Raw genomic sequence first — 22,179 nt, forward strand, 5'->3', positions numbered from 1 at the left:
ATCTCGCAGTTTGTGGGTTTGAGCCCCGCGTCAGGATCTGTGCTGACAGCTCATGAGTCTGGAGCCTGCTTTTGATTCTGTATCTCCCTCTCTCTACTCCTCCCCTGCTCATGCTCTGTCTCCTTCTGCCTCTCAAAAATAACTAAATGTTAAAAAAAATAAAATAAAATAAAATAAAATAAAATAAAATAAAATAAAATAAAATAAAATAAAACTGGGGCCATAAGTAAAGGGACTTAGCCATGTTCACACTGTTAATAAATACCAAAATCAAGATGTGGACCCAGGCCTGATCTCTTGGACTATGTATATTTATATGCATGTACAACATGTTCCCAGAATCCATGTTTCAAAAGCTTGGAGACTTCTTTGCCTTGCAGATATCCCGTGCCCCCAACCCCATTTCTGATCAGCCACCAGCCTGTCAATTCTTTCTTTCTTCACAGTACCTCTGGCATATGCTCCTTCTTTTCCACATCCTTCATTCACTGCCCTGAAATACTGCTGTGTTTACCACGAAAAACCAGCTTCCTTCTCTTGTGCATGTATCAACTTCCTCTTCTGCAAACAAGAGCTCTCTTACACACAGTAAACTCTATATAATTCCTAAAGAAGGTGCAAGCCATTAAAAAGCATTAAAAATTCTTTTAAATAAATGAAAAGCATTAATATTAATATAAGTGATTCCAGGCAGACTCTATGTATGAAACCTAGCAAGATTAGCAAACTACAACTTGGTAATCCTAATCCAGAAACTTCCTGTTTCACTCTCACTATTTCTTTACCATCACCTCCTCCTCTTTACCCTAGAACTAACCCAGGTTGCCTTCACCTAATAAGACCCTTCCACCACAATGAGACTTTACTAAATATATCCAAAGGCTCTAAATTTACTTTCTATTACATCTTCCATCCCGGTATGTCCCAATAAACTTGCAACATTCACAAACATTCTCATATCTTCATAATTCTCTCCTATAAACTGTACCCTAACAAACCGAAGTATTTCAACATTTCTTGAGTACCCATCATGTGTCAGGAACTACACAATAAAACAGAAGTCTAAATACTTTTGAATACTTTTCCTCCATAAATTTAGGAAATTAAAAGCCCTGGTCTCTGTCCTATTTGCACTTCTACACCAAGAGGTTTTGACTTGTTTAGAGCAAACAATACAGGGGAGCCTGAGTGGCTCAGTCGGTTAAGCGTCCAACTTCAGCTCAGGTCATGATCTCATGGTTTGTGGGTTCGAGCCCCACATCGGGCTCTGTGCTGACAGCTAACTCAGAGCCTGGAGCCTGTTTCGGATTCTGTGTCTCCCTCTCTCTGACCCTCCCCTGCTCATGCTGTCTCTCTCTCTCTCTCTCTCTCTCTCTCTCAAAAATAAATTTAAAACATTTTAAAAATTAAAAAAAAAAGAGCAAACAATACAGGCAGACTTTTACAGATGCTCAGGTACAAGAGGAAGAGACAGAAAGACAGAGTGAGCCACCCACAGCACGAAGGCTCACTCCTGTGCAGCACGATGGTCAAAAGTTCTAGGACTCTCGTGTACAAATCGGGCTCAATTAAATCAACCTGAAAAAACAAAAGGAATGTGCTTCAATTCAAAATCAAATTGTGAGCTATTTGTCCAACATCCCAAACACTGTCTTTGTGGTATAGCATAAACTTGGCAGACAGGCTTGGGCCCCACTCTGCTGCCACCAGGGAATGTATTTAAGCTCTCAGAAGCTTCATATTCCTCATCTGTAAAATGGAGCTAATGACAGGTTGCATCTCACAGAATTGTAATGAGGAGTAAACGGAGTAACTGCAAAGTCCTTAGACCCAGTGCTGACACCATGATAGTTCAATGTTACTATTATTATCAATCACCCTACATCTTCCTCACTCTTTTGTGGTCAGTTTACCTGCAGAGCTTCAAAGTCTATCCACTGAACTGGAGCTATACAGGTTTGTGAAGGTACAGGCAGAGATGAAACTGGATGAAACTTGTTTTAAATCCAACAAAGCAGAGTGAGATACTGGGAAAAGCTCTGAATGTAGAACCAGAATAGTTGGGTACTAACTCTATCTCTTCGTGTCCTTGTCTGGGCCTTGGTTTTCTCCCCTGTCAAATGGGAGAGATGGCCCTAACTGCGGAGACTAAAAATACTATGAGAATGGTTTTAAAGAGATTAGCTACTACAAACAAGGCAGCATGGGAAAAGATAAGGTAAGAGTGGGAAACTTGTTCATGAATAACTTTAAAAAGGAAACTTTGATAATGGTATATAACAAGAGGCCATGAATCTTGGCAGGAGGAAAATATGGCAGCAAATAGTAAGTTAGAATAAAATGAATACCTACAATTAAGCAGACAAAAGGCAAAATCACTCTTTATGACCCAGCTCCAGAATTTCCACTTTGATACGTCCTTCCTTACCTCCCTGTCCCATCCACTGCCCCAAACGAAGATGGTCATTTCTCCCCTCTATGCTAGGACTACACTGTGAATATGCCACCATCACGCTTTATTGCCAATGCCCCCCCAAAAAGAGGGGTGATTTCTAAATACAAGTTTTATTCCCCTTTATGCCCATAGCACTTAGCACAGTCCTGGTAAAAAGTAGGTCCTCAATAAGTGTTTGATGGATGAACCAATGAGTAAATCACAGACAATATTAGCTATTTCACTATGCCATGTAAGGCAGTGCCCTTAAGTATATGGTAACATTCAAAGTTATATTTTATGCATAGCACTTAATAGCACATATTTTAAGGGCACCTGAGTGGCTCAGTCAGTTAAGTGTCCAACTCTTGATTTCAGCTCAGGTCATGATCTCATGGTTTATGAGTTCAAGCCTGCATCAGGCTCTGTGCTGACAGTGTGCAGCAGCTTGCTTGAGATTCTCTCTCTGCCCCTTCCCTGCTAACACAATCTCTCTCTGTCTCTCTGTCTCTCTCTCTCTCTCTCGGGATTCTCATTCTGCCCCTTCCCTGCTCACACAATCTCTCTCTCTCTCTCAAAATAAACAAACATTAAAAAAATTAAATTAACCAACCCTTCTGAACAGCCAAGCCCCAAACACATTCATATAATAAACATTTTTTTTTTAAATAGCACATATTTTGTCACAATTCTTTGCCCTTCTGTAACCTCAATGACTATAAGCTCCTTAAGGACCAAAACTGTGACTTTTTATCCTAAGTGGCTAGTGTGCAACCACACAGATATTCACTAAATGTCTCTTGAGAGAAGACGGGAATGACAGATGCACAAACACTGCTGCCTCACCTCTCGGGCCTCAGTCCCCCCCTTATCTGGAAAGTTTGTCAGCAGTCTCCTCACCACTCTGTCCACTACCACTGCCTCTTCATGTGTCAACTACACTTGAATAAAAAACGACTCATGGATTAAAAAAAAAAAAAAGACTATCCTGTCATTTTGCTTATAGTACAATGCCAAAGTCCGACCGGCAAACATGGAGGGAGTGTGAGAGCTGGGAGTGTGAGAGCTGGGAAGCTGTTGTGTCGCATCACAGCCAAGACTGGCTCAGACAAGAATCATGAAAGGATGATAATGGATGGAAAGTGCAGAGGGAGAGAAGCAGGGTACATGTATGTTCTCTAACTGTCTCCTTACAAACGATCACTAGTCACGCTCACGCACGCGCACGTGCACACACGCACAGAATTATAAAGTTGAAAAATCCGATATCTTGACCAGGTGACAAAACTTAACATCACCAGTGAGGGACAAATGGACACCATGTGCCTCCAGAAGTGATCCTCTATGAGGGACACATCACCACACAGAAAATATTTCAAGTGAGAATGCATAATCCGAATCTAATCATGAGGAAACACCAGATAAACAAAAAATGAGGAATGTTCTATTTTTAAAAGGGAAGAAGTGGTCTGTATTATGACACTGACAGTTAAAAAATAAAAAGACAAAGAAAAGCTGTGAAAAGCTCTTAAAGAAGAGATAAGACAATTAAATGCACTACCTGACCTTAGACTTAGATCATGAACTGGAGGAGGAGAATTTCCATAAAGGACATTATGGGATCAACTGACAAAAGTAGAATATAAACCTCAGATTAGATAAAAGTATTATGTCAATGTTAAGTTTACTGAAGTTGATAACTATACTGTGGATATGAAAGAGAATATACCTACTTAGGAAATACATACCCAAGTTTTTAAAAGTAAAAGGTCATGAAGTGCCTGGGTGGCTCAGTCAGTTAAGTGTCCAACTTCAGCTCAGGTCATGATAACAGGGTTCATGAGTTCAACCCCTGCATCGGGCTCTGTGCTGACAGCTCAGAGCCTAGAGCCTGCTTCAGATTCTATGTCTCCCTCTCTCTCTGCCCTTCTGTGCTCACTCTTAATCTCTCTCTCTCTCTCTTCCTCCCTCCCTCACTCCCAAAAATAAACAGTTAAAAAAAAAATTTTTAAAGGTCATGATATATGTAATTTAACTTCAAATGATTCACATATACAAAAACATTTATCTCTATCTGTACATACACAGAAAGAGAGAACTTGCAAATGACACAGCACATGGAATAATGTTACCAGTAGACAAATCTGGGTAAAGGGTATAAAGGTAAGATGTTCTTATACAAGTTTTATTTTTGCAATTTTTCAAAAAGCTTGAAATTCTTTCTAAATGAAAAGTGTTTTTATTTTTTTTAATGTTTCATTTATTTCTGAGAGAGAGAGAGAGAGAGAGACAGCATGAGCAGGGGAGGGTCAGAGAGAGAGGGAGATACAGAATCTGAAAGAGGCTCCAGGCTCTGAGCTGTCAATCAGCACAGAGCCCAACGCAGGGCTCGAACCCACAAACCATGAGATCATGACCTGAGCCGAAGTCGGACGCTTAACCGACCAAGCCACCCAGGCGCCCCACAAAAGGTGTTTTTAAAAAGTAAAAGAAAAACAAGTCCTGACTAATGCAATGAAACAAAAAAGGTATAAGAGAATACAGCTTGGGAAGGAAGAAATAAAACCGTTTTTGTCACAGAGGACACGATCATCTATGTAGAAAATCTGAGAAAACGAACAAAAAAACTCCAGGAACTAATAAGCAATAATACCAAGGTTACAGGTTAACATCAAAAAGGTCACAGGTTAACATCCAAAAGGTTACAGGTTAACATCCAAAAGCCTATCTCCTCTAGAGGAGCAAGGAACAAGTGGAATTTTAATTTAAAAACACAATAACACTTACATTAGTAACCTCAAAAAAATGAAATAGTAGGGATGAATCTAACAAAATACGTACCAGATCTATATAAGGAAAACTACAAAACTCTGATAAAAGATATCAAGGAAGAACTAAATAAGTAGAGAAACACTGCATATTCATGGATAAGAAGATTCAATCCTGTCAAGATGTCAATTCTTCCCAACTTGATCTATAGATTCTATGCAATCTCAATCAAAATCCCAGCAAGTAATTTTTTAGCTATTAACAAACCGATTCTAAAGTTTACATGGAGAGAGCCAAAGACCCAGAACAGCAAACACAATATTGAAGCACCCGGGTGACTCAGTCAGTTAAGCATCCGGCTTTGGCTCAGGTCATGATCTCACGGTTTGTGGGTTTGAGCCCCGTATCAGGCTCTGCACTGACAGCTCAGAGCCTGGAGCCTGCTTTGGATTCTGCATCTCCTTCTCTCCCTACCCCTCCTCTGCTCATGCTCTCTCTCAAAAATAAATAAACATTAAAAATTTAAGAAGTAAAACAATTAAGTCTTTAAAAAAAAAAGGGGGGGGGCTCCCCTCTACCTACAGAAGAGCCTGGCATATAACACCCTTTATAATCTAATCCCAATCTATACCTCTCTCTGCAACACATTTGCTTCCACATCCTCCTCTAAACTACTTCAACTCCAGCCTCACTTAATTCTGCCATTCCTTTTTATACTTTATCTTTTTATTCAAGCTGATCACTCTGCTAGAATACTTTTCCTCATCTTTCCCACCTCAGTTTTTGTTCAATCCACCTCTTAGATTATGGTTTGTTGATATAGTTGCTTTAACCATTAGATGATGAGTCCCTCCCAGGCAAGGAGAGTGCCTAACAAGCAGTAATAGTAACAACAATAGAAACCAACAACTAACATTTCTGAGGCACTTTCTATGTACCAAGTACCTTTTAAGCAAATTTATGACTCATTTAATCCTTTCAGCAACTTTACAAAGGTAGGTGCTATTATGCCCATTTGATCTGAGCCTTCCTGAGGCATAGGGAGATCAACTAACTTCCAGACTGCTCAGCTAAGACATGGAAGGGCCAGGATTTGAACCCAAGCAGTCAGTCTAGTTCTAGAACCCATCTTCTTCACCACTGTGGTATACATAGCAGAAACTCAAAAAAAAAAAAAAAAAAAAAAACCCAACAACTGTTGAACAAAGGACAGCATAGAACAGAGTTGAACACAAAGTTTGTGGAATGAAAATTCCACAAAGGGACCAAAGTAAAGCAATTGGCAACTGAGAAAAAGGAGGCACACAGAGGTTTAAAATGTTCAGAGATACAAATAATCTAATCTCTCTCCAATCTTCTCTTGTAAAAGTTAAGAACCAAAGCCAAAGTGCTTTTCCCAAAGTTACTGTAGTTACTCCCTGAACCAGTTTTACAAGTCTTCCTACTACACCATATTAAAGGAATGATTATTTGTTCTTGAGAAATTGTAAAACTGGAGGTGGGAGGGGGTGAATTGGGTGAAAGATGTCAAAAGGCCAAAAGGTACAGATTTCCAGTTATAAAATAAATAAGTCACGGGGATGTAATGTGACTATAGTTAATAATACTGTATTGAATATTTGAAAGTTGCTATGAGGGTAAATCTTAAAAGTCCTCATCACAAGGAAAAGAATTTGTTTGTAACTATTATGGGGACTGGGGCGCCTGGCTGACTTAGTCAGTAGAGCACGCGACTCTTGATCTTGGGGTCACGAGTTCGAGCCCCACATTGGACATGGAGTTAAGAAAGAAAGAAAAAGAGAGGGAGAGAGAAGAAAAAGGAAAGAAGGAAGGATTATGTATGGTGATAGATGTTAACTAGACTTATTGTGCAGATCATTTCACGAACTATACAAACATCAAATCATTTTGTTGTATACCTGAAACTAATATAATATGCCAATTATACCTCACCTTAAAATGATAATAATAATAATATCTAACACCAGACATCGTGAAATCACTAAAAATAAAAATGAAATGCAAATTAATAGAAAAAAGGAAAATAATGTAAAATCACCATCAAATATATTCTGGCATTCCAACAGTAAGAGAAGGTGAAGAAAGATGTACACCAGTCTAATGCAGTATTTGGTACACAGCAGAAATTTAATATCAATTAATTAATTTTTTTAATTTTAAGAGGCTTTATATTTACTAAGTATCTATTTAATTTTTATTTTTTATATAACTGATCTAAAATACACTGCATATTTTGCTACCTCACTAGAGAGGGTATTATTAATAGGGGTGCCTGGGTGGCTCAGTTGGTTAAGTATCTGACTTTGGATCAGGTTATGATCTCACAGTTCATGAGTTTGTTGGGCTCTGTGCTGACAGCTCAGAGCCTGGAGCCTGCCTCAAATTCTCCCTCTCTCTCTGCCCCTCCCCTGCTTGTGTTCTATCTCTCTCTCAAAAATTAATAAAACATTTTTTAAATAATAAAAAATAGAATATTGCTACATGTAGCCTTTTCTTGAACATATAATATTCATGAGCAATAATTTTTAGTAATTTTCAGATAGTTTTAAAATAGCCAACTGCATACAATATCAAAAATGCAACTAAGGTGCAATTAAGAAATTCTTCAATTCTAATGTCCTCATCTAATATGCAGACTGATGCCTCTGATAGAAATATATGGATATAAAAAGTAAACTAGTCACTCCAGAGCACCTGAACAACCGTTTATATGAAACACCTTCCAAGTAGAATAAACTCCATTAAGTCAACTCATGAAAACAAGCCTGAAATACCTACCATAAATTACATCTATAATGGGACCAACTCTCTCCTATAATGGGTACAGTCCTATAAAATATCCTAGACCTGGAGGGGTGCCTAGGTGGCTCAGGCAGTTAAGCGTCCTACTCAACTGCAGCTCAGGTCATGACCGCACTGACGGTGCAGAGACCGCTTGGGCTCCTCTCTCTCTCCCTCCCTTTCTCTGCCTCTCTCTCTCACTGTCTCTCTCAAAATAAAAACTAATAAATACAATAAAATATCCTAGACCTGTAATGAGCACCCGCAATCTACCTTCCTATCTTGCTTTGTGACCTATTTTCAAAATGAAAAATTAGAAAATCTTCTTCATATTGCTGCTTCCCATATATAGATATTAACATTTTAGTGGATGAAAGTAGTACCCCCTAATGAGATTATTCTATTCATTAAGGTAGACAATCGAGGTCAAAAAAGTTTTTTGGGGGACGCCCGGGTGGCTCAGCCGGTTAAGCGTCTGACTTCGGCTCAGGTCATGATCTCACAGTTCGTGAGTTCGAGCCCCAGGTCAGGCTCTGTGCTGACAACTAAGAGCCTGGAGCCTGCTTCAGATTCTGTGTCTGCCTCTCTCTTTGCCCCTCCCCTACTCATGCTCTATCTCTGTCTCTCAAAAATAAAGGTTAAAAATTTTTTTTCTTTTAAGTTTTTTTAAAGAGTTGCCTGGGTGACTCAGTTAAGAGTCTGACTTCAGCTCAGGTCATGATTTGTGAGTTTGAGCCCCACACTGGAGCTCTCCGCGCAGAGCCCACTTCAGATCCTCTGTCCCCGTCTCTCTGCCCCTCCTCTGTGCTCTCTCTCTCTCTCACTCTCGCTCTTGCCCCTGCTCTCAGAAATTTAAAAAAAAAAGGTTTTCATGATTTTAAATAAAGTTATTTTCATGTTGCATTTTTTTAAGTTTAGTTTTCCTGTATTCTGATAAAAAAAATGACTGGAATTGTGACAGGAAATAATTCATATCCTCTGAAAGACATAAGTATGTTGGAGGAAACAAGACCTACAGTTTCTAATCACATGTCTAACATAATTCAAAGAGGATACTTTATAAAATATCTGTTGAATAAATGACGCAGTTTAGTTTCTTCTTTTAATAGAAGTTAACATGACATATGACTTACTTATAGTTCAGAGTAAAATCCTTAGGAAAAAAAAAAGTATAATCATGGTAAAAAACACCAAGTTTTTCCTGAAAAAAAAAAATCCTAAAAGTCTGATTTCTACTTTTACTTATTTGTATCTTCCCTTTTTTCTTACCCTGGAGTCTACTGACGAAAGCTAAAGGTAACTCCCAGTTTCAGCTTCCTGGTTTTCCCCATTAATCTCAAAAAAAAAAAAAAAAAATCAGAGTACTTCTTTCAAGACATTCTAAAAACCATGGTGGGGAAAAAATGTCAGATATTTCAATGGATCAACAAACAAACTGAGACGCTTAAGTGCTAGGTTCTAATGTTAAGCTCTAGCATTATCTGGCTTAGCCTTTAACCAACAAACGCACTTGACTAGAGTTTTCATAACATTTCTAGTAAATGAGGTCTACGGCAATCAGCGTCAAATATTACACAGAATGAAATGCCTGACATCAAAGAACCCACAATCACCAGATGTTCCTGTTTCAGAAATTTAAAGTGGTAAAGAATCAAGAATTCTTAAGTGGACTATTCAAAAAAGGATAGGCATTAAAAAAAAAAAAAAAAAAGATAGGCATGGTAAGTGCCCAAAGACAAAACAGGAAGACTGATCCCTTAAAATACAGAGGGATATTCCAAAGTTTCATTCTAATACATACCATAAAAGGAGCGTGGGGGTGGAGTCTGAGTATTCTATCTGTAAAGAGAAGTTTAAAATACAGCCTTCCTTCCATTTCTAGTCTAGCCTAAAATCCCCAGAGATGTGGAGATGATGTGTTGAAGCACAGAGATAAGTTTAAGAAACAAATTTTCAAACACCCAGCCAAGCACAATAGAACTACTCTCAATGCCCAGGTCAGGTATCTGTCACTAAAAGAAACAACAGGGCACTCAGTTCACATTTGTTAAGCTAATCGTTTTTACTGACTCCTTGAGGAAGGGAATAAAACAGATGGACCACGTGTATGGCCAGGGGAATAGATTCACCTCTGAGAGCTTCAGATTTTGCATTTGTAAAATTCTATGATTCAAATTCAAGCTTCCATCTTAAAGTAAGATGGAAAACAAGATATAATAGTAAACCAAGAAGGTATACTATGAATTATATTTTCTACAAATCCTAACATCAAGTTTTCCATGCTGCATGTACTCTTCTACCCGTATAATCTAATTGCTAACTGATGCAAGGAATCAGAAAAATTTAACTCTGCCTGAGACATTACTGATGTGATCAGACCTATTACAAAGTATAAAACCGAAAATGTTTCAACTCCTCTCTTAACATAGATCTGTCTTTAATTTTTTCTAAAATACCCTTAGTTTGTTGCTGCATTCATTCAAGTGCATTAAAAATGACAAATGGGGCACCTGGGGGGCTCAGTCAGTTAAGCTTCCAACTTCAGCTCAGGTCATGATCTCGCTGTTTGTCAGTTTGAGGCCCTCATCAGGATCTGTGCTGACAGCTCAGAGCTCCAGAGCCTGCTTAGGATTCTGTCTCCCTCTCTCTCTGCCCCTTCCCACTTGCTCTCTCTCTCTCTCAAAGAATAAATAATTTTTTAAAATGACAAATATTCCTTTTCCCCCCCCCGTAGTAGTCAAAAGTATACATTTTGAAACTATGAAAACTTAATTTGTTTTCTCATTTCACTATACACTTCAGGCCCAACTTATAAGTTTCAATTCTGCTCTTGCTCTATTTCTAGTCAGTTTCACTTTCTGAATTTTCTGCCACAAAGTTGAGAGTTGTGATTCTGTGGAGAAATTTTAAAGTAAACACTAAATAAGAACACAGCTCTTCCTTTCAAAGGAGAACTAAATATTTTCACAGGAAAAACAAAGAAACAAATAAAACATCTTAATTAAATTCCTAATGGCATTGTGTCCTATAAAAATGATTTTTAGACTGATTTTTTTCAAGTTTCTAAACCTTCCTCATATAGTTTTGTTTACAAGAGCCAAAGCAGTTCAAAACTGCCATCATTCTATTTTATAGATATTACATGTTTTAAATTTAAGTCACAAATAAGGGCCTCAATAAACATTTGTGTAAGGAACGAACGTACATAGCACAGTACTGTGCTGCTTGAGGCATACGTTTGCAATAAGATACAACTTTCTCTCTCCCTTTCATGGCCTTACCAACAAAACAGGTTTCTTTGAAAGTACAATAAAAAGATAATTAAATTAAATTAGCAAAAGTAAGCTATCTAATAAACATATAAGGGAGAAATATATATCATCTACAACTAAATTACGCTTTATAGAGCTTTAAGGTGCTTCTACCATTTTTTTCTTATATGTGCTTCAATCCCATTTCCTTATTCTCTTTAGGCTATAAAGTTCTTTAAAAGAAAGATTCATATAAAAATAAAATTTAAAAATGAAAATATACAGGGATGCCTGGCTGGCTCAGTTGGTTAAGCATCCAACTTTGGCTTAGGTAATGATCTCACAGTTCATGGGTTTGAGCCCCACATCAGGCCCTGAGCTGTCAGAGCCTCCTTCAGATTCTGTGTCTCCCTCTCTCTCAGCCCCTCCCCCTACTCAAGTTCTGTCTCTGTCTCTCAAAAATAAATAAAAACATTTTAAAACATTTTTAATAAAAATACACAGACAGCTCCTACTATGTAGTCAGTAGTGTTTGGCTCAGGTGCTGTGGGAAATATAAACTACGAAGCATCATGGTCCTGAACCTTGAGTTAACGTAATACTTCTGACGTTAGCCAGCACTCTGCAAAGAGTAGGTGCCTATGGCAACTGGGAATCAAAGACCTTGACTGCAGTGCCTGTGCTGACACTGTATAACTTTGAGAAAGTTACCCAGACCTTTGGTTCCTCATCTGTAAAAGAAGTGGTTACTGATACAAATCTCCCATGCAGAAGAATTCCAAATGATTTATGTAAATATTCTGCCCTCAAGAAGAGGGACTAGGAATCCCGGCTCCTCAAATGTGGGCTGTGCATAGTGACTTTCTTCCAAAGAGGACAGTATGGAGAGTGAGTGGAAAAGAGCAACCTTACAGCAGAGAAACCAGACAAACTACCTCGGTGGGTGATGATGAAGGTTAACATCAATAGTGATAAGCCATGTTAACAGTATAGACACCTGATATGGGCAGATAAAAATGGCACTTTACCTCCTTGGCCTTCCTCCCAAAACCCATACCCCCAGTCTAATCATGAGGGGGAAAAAAACAAAAACAAAAACAAAAAAACATGAGACTAATTCCAATACAAGGGCAGCCTACAAACTACCTTATCAGTACTCAAAGCTGTCTCAGTAATCAAAAAGAAGGAAAGCCAGAGGAACTGTCACAGCCCAGAGACTAAGGAGACAGGACAACTAAATATAATGTGGTATTCAGGATGATATCCTGGCACTGAAAAAGGTCATTAGGTAAATAACCAACGATCCATTAACAGATGAATAGACAAACAAAATGCACAGGCTTTCTGCTGACTCAGTCAGTTGTAAGTTCAATCCCCAAGCTTGGGTGTACAATTTACTTAATTAAAAAGAAAAAAAAAAAAGCAGTATATACATATAATGGAGTATCATTTAGACTTATAAAGGAATGAAATTCTGATACATGCTACAACATAGATGAACACTGAAAACATTATGTTGAAAATAAGCCATACATAAAAGATCAAATACTGTATTATTCCACTTATATGAAGTACCTAGAATGAACAAATTCATAGAAACAGTAGAACAAAGTTCACCAGGGGCTGGAGGAAGGGGAAAATGGGGAATTATTGTTTAATGGTAAAGTATCTGTTTGGGATGATGAAAATGTCTGGAAATAGATAGTGGTGATGACTGCACAAACAATCATAACTGCCTTTGAGTGATACACTTAAAAATTATTAAAATGACGGGGCGCCCGGGTGGCTTAGTCAGTTACGAGTCCGACTTTCGCTCAGGTCATGATCTCGCGGTTCGTGGGTTCGAGCCCCGCGTCGGGCTCTGTGCTGACTGCCAGGTCAGAGCCTGGAGCCGGTTTCAGAGTCTGTCACTCCCTCTCTCTCTGACCCTCCCCTGCTCATGCTGTCTCTCTCTCTCCTAGAAATAAATAAAACATTAAAAAAAATAAAAAATAAAAAAAAATTATTAAAATGGAAAATTTTATGTTATGTATATTTTACCCCAAGTTTTTAGGGAATGCTGAATAAACTGTGGACTTTCATTAATAATAACATATCAATACTGGCTCATTAATTGTAACAAATGTATCATACAATTGGAAGATATTAAGAATAGGGGAAAACAGGTGTAGACTATATAGTTTCTGCACTATCTTTTCATCTCAATTTTTCTGTAAATCTAAAACGGTTCTGAAAAATAATGTCTACTTAAAAAAATTCAGGGGATATAAATGTTAATGTTATAATGGCATAACATTATATAACTTTATATAGTTCACCTCTTCCAAACACAGAAGAAAAATGCATGCTCTTCAACTCAGTGGAAAATTTGAGCAAGCGATCAGAAAAATTAATGCCAAGGACATAAATAAACCTGCAATTCACAAAAAAATTACAATGCTACATAAGCCCATGCAAAGATGAAATTCATAAGGTTGTATAAGGATAAATGAGATCATGCACTTAGCATAGTGTTTTGTATACATTAAATGAAGCTATTAAAATATAACTAATTCTTAAAGAAATACAAATTTAAATAACAAAAGTATATACATATGTAAGTTATATATTCATATATGTATAAGTTATATGATTATATTCTATATATATTATACATATATATAAAATCTGNCTGATGCCCAAAGTGGACAAAATACGATGGAGAGACAAATCCTATCATAATCTGGTGATAGCAGTGTAGTGGACCTGACCTTTCAGGGAAACCCTTTGCTAGTATCTTCTAAAATTAACAAAAATTTTAAAGAATAAAAATAAAGTTAACAAAAATGTACATATAATAAACGTATTGATTTACATATTTTACATGAAATATAAATCTATATATTTATACCAATCTAAATACACACACACACACACACACACACACATATATCCTTTGAGTGAGTGATTTCACTGCTTAAAATTCATTCTAAAGAAATATTAGGATGTACTGTTGTACAAGTGTACAAAGATATCTATACATCTATTCACTGCAACAATGTTAGAGATAAAACTGGAAATCGTACAAAAGGTTACCAACAAGCAGTTAGTTAAACAAACATAACTGAACATTATTATGCAAAATGTGGTAGATGTGTATATACTGACATGGGTAATTGTCTAAAACAAATAATAAACTGTAAATTTTTTTTAAAATTTTAAAAGAAGGGAATAAACCAGTTTAGGGCTATTTAATCTGGGGTCTTCCATATACATGTGTTTCAAGAAAACCAAAACTGCATGCTAAATTGTGTTTACATATGTAAGTGCATTTTCTAAGAGAAGTGCCTACAGCTTTTACCAAATTCTTAAGGGAATATGTGGCCCCCTGGAAGGGTCACTAAACAATCACTAAAAAAAGCGCACATTTCTGAATATCTAAGGAATATAGTTTAGGTTATACTCAAGTAAGAAAGACTTTGGGGAGGAAAGAAGTGCTCTCAATTAAACTTTTAAGGACATATTAAATGCCTCTACCACAAAACACAAAATTTTATTTCAAAACTCTTAAATCTAAGGGTGTGAAGGAAGTTATTCTTCAGATGAGCTTATATTCACTAATTACAAACCTCAACCAAAAATTAAAGATCAAAAACGGTCTTCAAAATGTGTGACTAGTTCATGCTTAAATTACAATTAAAGTAAAATAATCCAGAAGCAAAAGGAGGCAAAGATTAAGTAGTAGTCCCATTTGTCACAGTCAGGTTGACAATTATGGACTAGTTATTCATACAAACAAAGATCTGGGAGTTATGTAGCCTTACCTAAAATTTTTTTTTTTTTTTAAGACAAGTGGATTAAAATAAGACAAGAATCATTGGGCTGAGCACTGGGTGTTATATGAAAATCAACTTGACAAATTATATTAAAATCTTTTTTAATTTTTAAAAATAAATAAAAGGAATAGAACTCAAAAAAATAAGACAAAAATAAGTTGGGTCTTATCCATAGTTTTGTGGGCTTTCTTTGAGCAAAATAAGTCAGTCTTTTCCTGAAGGCAGATTGAGAAGGAGATTCCCATACCTTTAAAACTAGTAAAGTAAATTAACATTTTAAACATTACAGCTATGAGAATCAATGGGACTGAACGAAAACTGGAATAAATGAGTGTAAAACTGCAGGGATACTCTCTATCCTGAAATGAAAATATACTCAGAACTGTGGTTCTCAACCAGGAATCATTTTGCCCTCTGAGGGACATCTGGCAGCCACTAAAGACATTTCTGACTCTCAGGACTGGTAGGTGCTCCTAGTGCTATGGACATGGATCAACATCTCACAGACTCACCTACGGACCCAAAATTGCCAAAAAGGCCAAGAAGTGGCCTGGGGGGACCACTGAATCTGTGCTTTGAGACAATCAGCTTTACAAAAGAAATCCTAAAACAGAGTTTGCTTATTTGTTTCAAAAGACTGACACCTTACCAAATATCATGGGATCTATTAAAATGACACAATTTTCAAAATGTTATTTAAAAGAAAGTTATCAATTGAATTCCCAGTCTATCTAACCTTTTTAAATTTTGCAAAAGCCATAGGGAACAAAGAAATGAAAGACAATGAATTAATGCTAAAAGAAAAAAGTTTTCTACACACACATATCCTATGATGCCCACAAACAATACTGAGCAAAAGAAACCAGACACAAAAGACCACATTCTGCATGATACTGTTCATACACGGGTCAAGAGCAGGCAAAAACTGATCTCTTGTTAGAAATCAGAATAGTAGTTCCTTTGGAGAGAAAGAAAAGGTAGAGATGGAAGACAGCATAAGGGGGACTTCTGGAATGCTAATAATTTTCTGTTTCCTAATCTGGGTGATCGTTATATAACTGTGTTCACTTTGTGACAATTCATCAAGCTGTATACTAATCAGAGCAGTTTATACAGTCAACACTTTTACAAAAATGTTTACTCATACCCTAAAAACCTGAGCACTTTGACCCACACAAACCTAAATGAACAATTGCAACTGCAAAAGTAAAAGTTTTTTGGTTAAACAGGCTACCTTCCAAGAATTCAAGAAGGATGACACCCCCAGAAAGCTCTAAATACCATACTCAGAGCTCATACAGCATTCAGCTCAACACTTAAGCCACTATGTATCCCTCGGCACAAATCCAAAAATTTGACAAAGGCTTACAAATGCAGTTAAATTTATTCCATGGACAGTTTGGATTATCTCCCCCAATTTAAACGGTGAACTGTTATCGGACAACATGCTCTATGAAACAAATGATGCTTTCTCTTTTCTAATCCCACGTTTCCCCAATTTAGTTTAGCTCCCCCAAACCAAATCCCCCTTGGCTCTCAACTACTTAGGACTTCTCCAGGCTGCCTCCAACAGTGCCCACCATCGCATCTCTCAGAATCCATCCTCACCATCCACCTCCCCACACGCATGAAAATTCACATTAACGCTCATTCCTAAGGCTAGTCCTCTCCTACCAGACTTCCAATCTTCCCCAGGACCTCATAAATAGAATCCAAACCTCACCACCCTCAACCCCCTAATATTCTCCACCAACTCGCTTCCCAACAGCACCGCAAAACTAGGGCACATGCTAACCCCATCTTTTAAATCCTCTTCTACCACATGAAAAGTCCTGCATCTGCCCACAATTCAGCTCGGTGGCCACTGTAGCTAAGATCTCCAGGGCAGCTCTCGGCTTTAGTACCCCCTCTCCTCTTCCTGTATTCAAATCCATCCCATTTCCCCTCCACCCCCTGCCCCAAACTCTGCTCTCTTCTTTCGGAATCTTTCCTAAGTACCGGGGCAGGGGTAGCTGAATGAAGGGTGAAGGAACGTGCTCCATCCTGGGTGAAAGCACTTGCTCCAGTCTCAAGCCCACGGCCATGTGCACGGGCTACATACAGGGTCCCACGCTGGACTGGGAAACCCAGTCTCAACACTTCCTGACTGCAAGGCCCTGGACGCGGAGTTCTACATCTCTGAGCCTCGGTTTGCTGAACTAGGAAATGGGAAATCATAAAAATAGCTATCTGAAAGAACTGCCAGGATGCAATGAACTACTGGCCATTGACCACTCTGCACAAATCCTACGTGGTAAAGTCTCAGGAACTGACAGTTTTTTCTTAGGTCCTCTTCATGGAAACAGGATACAAGAGAGGAGGTGAAAGGTACTGTTCTGGCAAGGGAGAGGTGGAAGGAAGAAGTACCACACAGACGTATGGCTGATACAAAAAAAAACCTGTCAGATCCCTAAGTACTGTGTTCTCTCTTCATTATCCCCTTACACCGTGGGCCCGAGAAGCCCTCAAAGCCCCTGCTAAAGGATGGGGTAAGACACAAATACATACATCAAATCGTCCTGCCACGGGGAGTCGTTCGAGGAAATGAAGGAGCAGAGTGCCTCCTAAATTGCTAAAATGCGATCCTTGGGGTCTGAGAATTAGGAAGGAAACCCCAAAGCCGCAAAGGATTTCACTTGGGAAGCTGAGGGGAGTTACTTCATAACAAGGCGATGAAAAGTAAACGCTAGAAACCATAAAGATTCCTCAACTTCTCCCGGAGGGAAGAGTACCACCGGCTTCTCCGCAAGTGGGTTGCGAAAGGAAAGGCGCTTTCCCTGTCTCTCAGGTGACTCCCGGGCTTCCCCGGGTCCCTTCCCAGGAGGAATGAGGAGGAGGGTCCGCGCAAGGGAATCCCCAACACCCCAGCTGGGGAGAGGCGGACTCAGGCCGGGGTCCCCAGGGACTTCCACTGGGTCTCTTCCCGTCTTTTTGCAGCCGATCTCCAGTAACGGGACCCCTCCGGGGGACTCGGGGATCTCCCAGAGCATCGGACATCGCTGGCTCCCACCCCTCACAATCCTGAAGTCGTCGGTGCCCCGAGTTCTCCCCGGGCACTTCCCCGGGTCTCCCGGCTGGCACAGGGTCCNCTCTCCTCCCAGGCCTCCAGCCGCCCCACCCCCTACTGAGCGCCGCGAGCCCGCGGGCTTACCTGCTGAGAGGGCAGCTCCACATGCAGGGCCCGCGCGGCAGAACCGGGTGGCAACGCGGCGGCCGGGCCCGGGGGCGGCTGGGGGACCGGGCCCCCGACCGACGCTGAGGCGCTCATCCTGACCCAGGGGCCGCCCGGCGGCGGGGCCCGCGCTCTTCAGGCATCCGCCACCACAGCGTAGCCACGACCCGCCGAGCCCCTGCAGCCCAGAAACCCGCCACTCGAGAGGCAGGATTGCTCTATCCCACCTCCGGCCGCCGCGGCCGCTGGCTAAGGAAGAGCCATATTACCGCAGTGCAACCCCCACCACCCCGCCGATACCTGGCTTGCTCATTGGTTCCGCTGCCCCGGGGGCGGGACCAAACGGCGGAGGAGAGATGTGCTATTGGGTAGAAGGTCTGTCTATCGATGGCCGGAATGGGCTCGGGGCGGAGGGACCCGGGGATGGCCTAAATTGCGTCTGTCAAGCCCGGGTGAAACCTGGGGCGTTGCTTCTTTTTTCCCCAGTCTAATTGGTTCTTTCACTACCATGGGGCGGGGTCTCCTGGTAGTACCGCAAGGGCCATTGCTCTAGGTCGGTGTCAGTTGTCAGTAAAGGGAAAGAGGGGCGGGGTCTGATTCGGTAGAGCGCGCCTGGGTTCGTTGTCACGTGCAGGAGGCAGGAGAGTCACCTGATAAGTGAGAGTCAGTCCTCGGAGCCACTTCCGCCCGAACCTAGTTGCCATGGTAACCGGCCTCCCTTTGGACGGCGGGGACGTTTGGCGCCAGCTGGGTCGCGAAGGCTGGGCTACTGTTGCAAGTTCTTTGAACAGCCTTTTTAATGTGGGGCTCGCAGGAACATGCGAGTATTGAAAAAGAATATTTTATCGTTCGGCAGGCCACCAGGCAAGATGCCCTGAGACCAGAAACTTGTTGGGCAGTCCCTGCTCTTCCGTGACCAACTCCGACCCACAAGTCCACTTCTCCCTTCGCATTCCACTAACTAGTACGCTGACTACAGGGTGTGCCAGACACCCAGGACGCTGTTTCACCTCCACCAATGTGTTACTTACCCTATCCCTAGAAAGCGTGTGCTACTTTTCTCCTCTCAGTGCTTACTTGCCCATCAAATCTCAACCGCGGGTGGAGTTCCTTCTTCCAAAAGTTTTCCCTATCTACTCCGGGACCCCGAGTTAGGAATATTGCCTCTACCACATTTCTAACTATTCTATCGCCTTCTCTTTTAATAAGTGCGTAACACACACTCACATTGAATTCCTCATACAAAAGGACCTTGTCATTCATCTGCGGATTTCCGGTGCTTGGTGGATAATCGGGATATGTTTGTTTAATTTTTTACGTTTATTTTTGAGAGAGAGAGAGAGAGAGCGTGAGCGAGGGAGGGGCACACACAATCCGGAGCAGTCTTCGCCTTGTCAGCACAGAGCCAAGGGGTGACTCGAACTCACCAATCCTGAGATCATGACCTGAGCTACTCAGGTGCCCCAGTTATATTTTTGTTTTTTAGTGAAAACCCAGTCTTCCATGAAGACTTTCTTGAGCATAATGATAGCATCTATAGCGATTGCTTCTATAATAAATAGCATTGAGTCATTCTGCAGGGTATCAATCTGCCTTTTCCCCCTAGACTATGAATTTCTCCACCACCTGGACTGACAGCTGAAAGAACACAGTGTTTTAAAATCAGACACAACAGGATTCAGGCACTTTTGCAATCTTGGCTCTGCCACTTTCCAGCTATGTGTTCCTGGGCAAGCCAGTTCCTCTCAGCTTTAGTTTTCCCGTCTGTAAAATAATAAGGTTGCTGTAGGGATTAAGTAAATCAACATATGCAAAATGCCAGAGAAGCACTCACATACAATAAGTGCACTAAAACTAGTTTAATAAAAGGTAAGCATGCTATCTTTCCAGGGTGTTCAGAAGCCTGAACACACTTTGTCTCTGCCCCCAGAGCTGGTGAACATGGGTGTCACACTGTCTCCTGTTCTGAAACATCCAGTGGGTCCTCATGGGTGTGTGGTCAGGTGTTTGTGGAGAACGGATTAGTTAGGAAATCCCAAATCTCATCTGGTTCAACTCACGGCATGCCAAGATCTGTTAGAATTTCACACAAAACGCTTCCGTTTCCAAGCTGTGTTAGTTTCCTTAGGCTTCTGTGTCAAATTACCACAAACTAAGTAGCTTACAACAACATCAACAGAAATTTATTCTTTCACAGTTCCAGAGGCCAGTAGCCCCAAATGAAGGTGTCAGCTGGGCCTCACTCTCTTAGAAGGCTCTAAGGGAGAATCTGTCCTTGACCCTTTCATCTTCTGGTGGCTCCAGATATTCCTTGGCTTGGAGCTGCATAATTCCAACCTCTGCCTCCATCTTCTCATGGTCTTTTCTTCTTCTTGCATATTCTTTTCTTTTTCTTACAAGGACCCTTGTCTTTCGATTTAGGGCCCATGCAGATAATCCAGATCTCATTTTGAGATCCTTAATACAAAGACCTTTTTTCCAAATAAGACGATATTCACAGGTTCCAGCATGAGTATGGACTCATTTTCGTGGGAGAGGGAGAGACGCATCATTCAACCCATTGCACAAGGTTAAGAAAATGGGCCTATAGAAGGTCTTCTGGGTGGCTCGGTTGGTTAAGTGTCTGACTTTCGGCTCAGGTCATGATCTTGTGGTTCATGAGTTCAAGCCTCATGTCAGGCGCCGTGCTGACAGCTCAGACATGGAGCCTTCTTCTGCTCCTGTGTGTCTCTCTCTCCCTCTGCCCACCCCCCCAAAGTAAACATTAAAAAAAATTTTTTTAAGAAAATGGGCCTATAGAAATAGAACACAATCACTTCTTTCTCCTTCGAAGGTCAGCTTTGAATATTCGCTAACTTTATTACTTGATTCATTCAACAAATGTTCATTGAGGGCTTCTCTGTGTCAAGCCCTTTGCTAGGTGCTGGGAAATCAGACTGAGACTCAACCCCAGAGGAGCTGCCCTCTTTATAGGGAAGTCCAATAAGTAAACAAAGAGTGACAAGCCAGTCGCTCAGTCTGAATGAAGTTCAGGAGCTGTGGAAGCCAGAGAAGAGGGTCAGATTTCAGTCACAATAGAGATGACATTTAAACTGGGTATTGAAGAGGGCACCTGGGTAGCTTAGTCAGGTAAGTGTCCGACTCTTGATTTGGGCTTGGGTCATGATCTCGAGGTTTGTGGGATGGAGCCCCACATCAGGCTCTGTGCTGACAGCATGGAGCCTGCTTGGGGATCTCTCTCCCTCTCTCTGCCCCTCCTCCGCTTGTGCGTGCCCTCTCTCAAAAATAAATATATAAATGTCTTTAAAAATTGTTTAAAAAATAATAAAATAAACTGGGTATTGAAGAATGAATAGGAGTTCGCCAGGTAGAAAGGGAGAAAAGGATATTCCAGCAGAGAGAGCAGGATCCATTCTTTCTACAAGCTTTTAAGGAGATTCAACTCTGTACCAGGCCAATCTCTGGGCACTGGAAATACATACCTCAAGTAAACATCCCTTCTCAGACCTTTCCATTCACATGCCACTAACACCAGGAGAGCTGGAATGCTCACCCCAGGGACAGGACAAATACCCAAAATACCTGCATAATATTCAAGGTAATGAATGTTACATGCTAGATCCTTTTCCATAACATGGCTATATTTGTTTAAACATAAAAATATTTCTAGGGCACCTGGGTGGCCCACTCTGTTAAATGTCCAACTCTTAATCTCAGCTCAGGTCATGATCTCACTGTTCTGACTTCGAACCCTGCACCAGGCTCTGTCCTGACAGCATAGAGCCTGCGTGGGATTCTCTCTCTCCTTCTCTCTCTGCCCCTCCCCTGCTGGCTCTCTCTTTCAAAACAAATAAATAAAAAAATATATATTTCTAGTCACTTAGAATTAAATTACTA

The 22,179-nt window shown here is 40.5% G+C and overlaps 1 protein-coding gene across 1 annotated transcript in view; it reads right to left on the reverse strand.

Annotated features, from left to right (window-relative positions):
• The window catches only part of UVRAG (UV radiation resistance associated), a 286,243-nt gene extending 267,690 nt beyond the window's left edge, over positions 1-18,553 (reverse strand). Inside the window, exon 1 of the mRNA XM_077776339.1 lies at positions 18,262-18,553. Within this exon, the coding sequence (XP_077632465.1) occupies positions 18,262-18,378 (117 nt within the window). The 5' untranslated portion in view covers positions 18,379-18,553. The remainder of the gene's footprint in view (positions 1-18,261) is intronic.
• Between the last annotated feature and the right edge of the window lie 3,626 nt (positions 18,554-22,179).

Source organism: Crocuta crocuta, unplaced genomic scaffold, assembly GCF_008692635.1.
Source record: "Crocuta crocuta isolate KB4526 unplaced genomic scaffold, BGI_CrCroc_1.0 scaffold271, whole genome shotgun sequence".
NCBI lineage: Eukaryota > Metazoa > Chordata > Mammalia > Carnivora > Hyaenidae > Crocuta > Crocuta crocuta.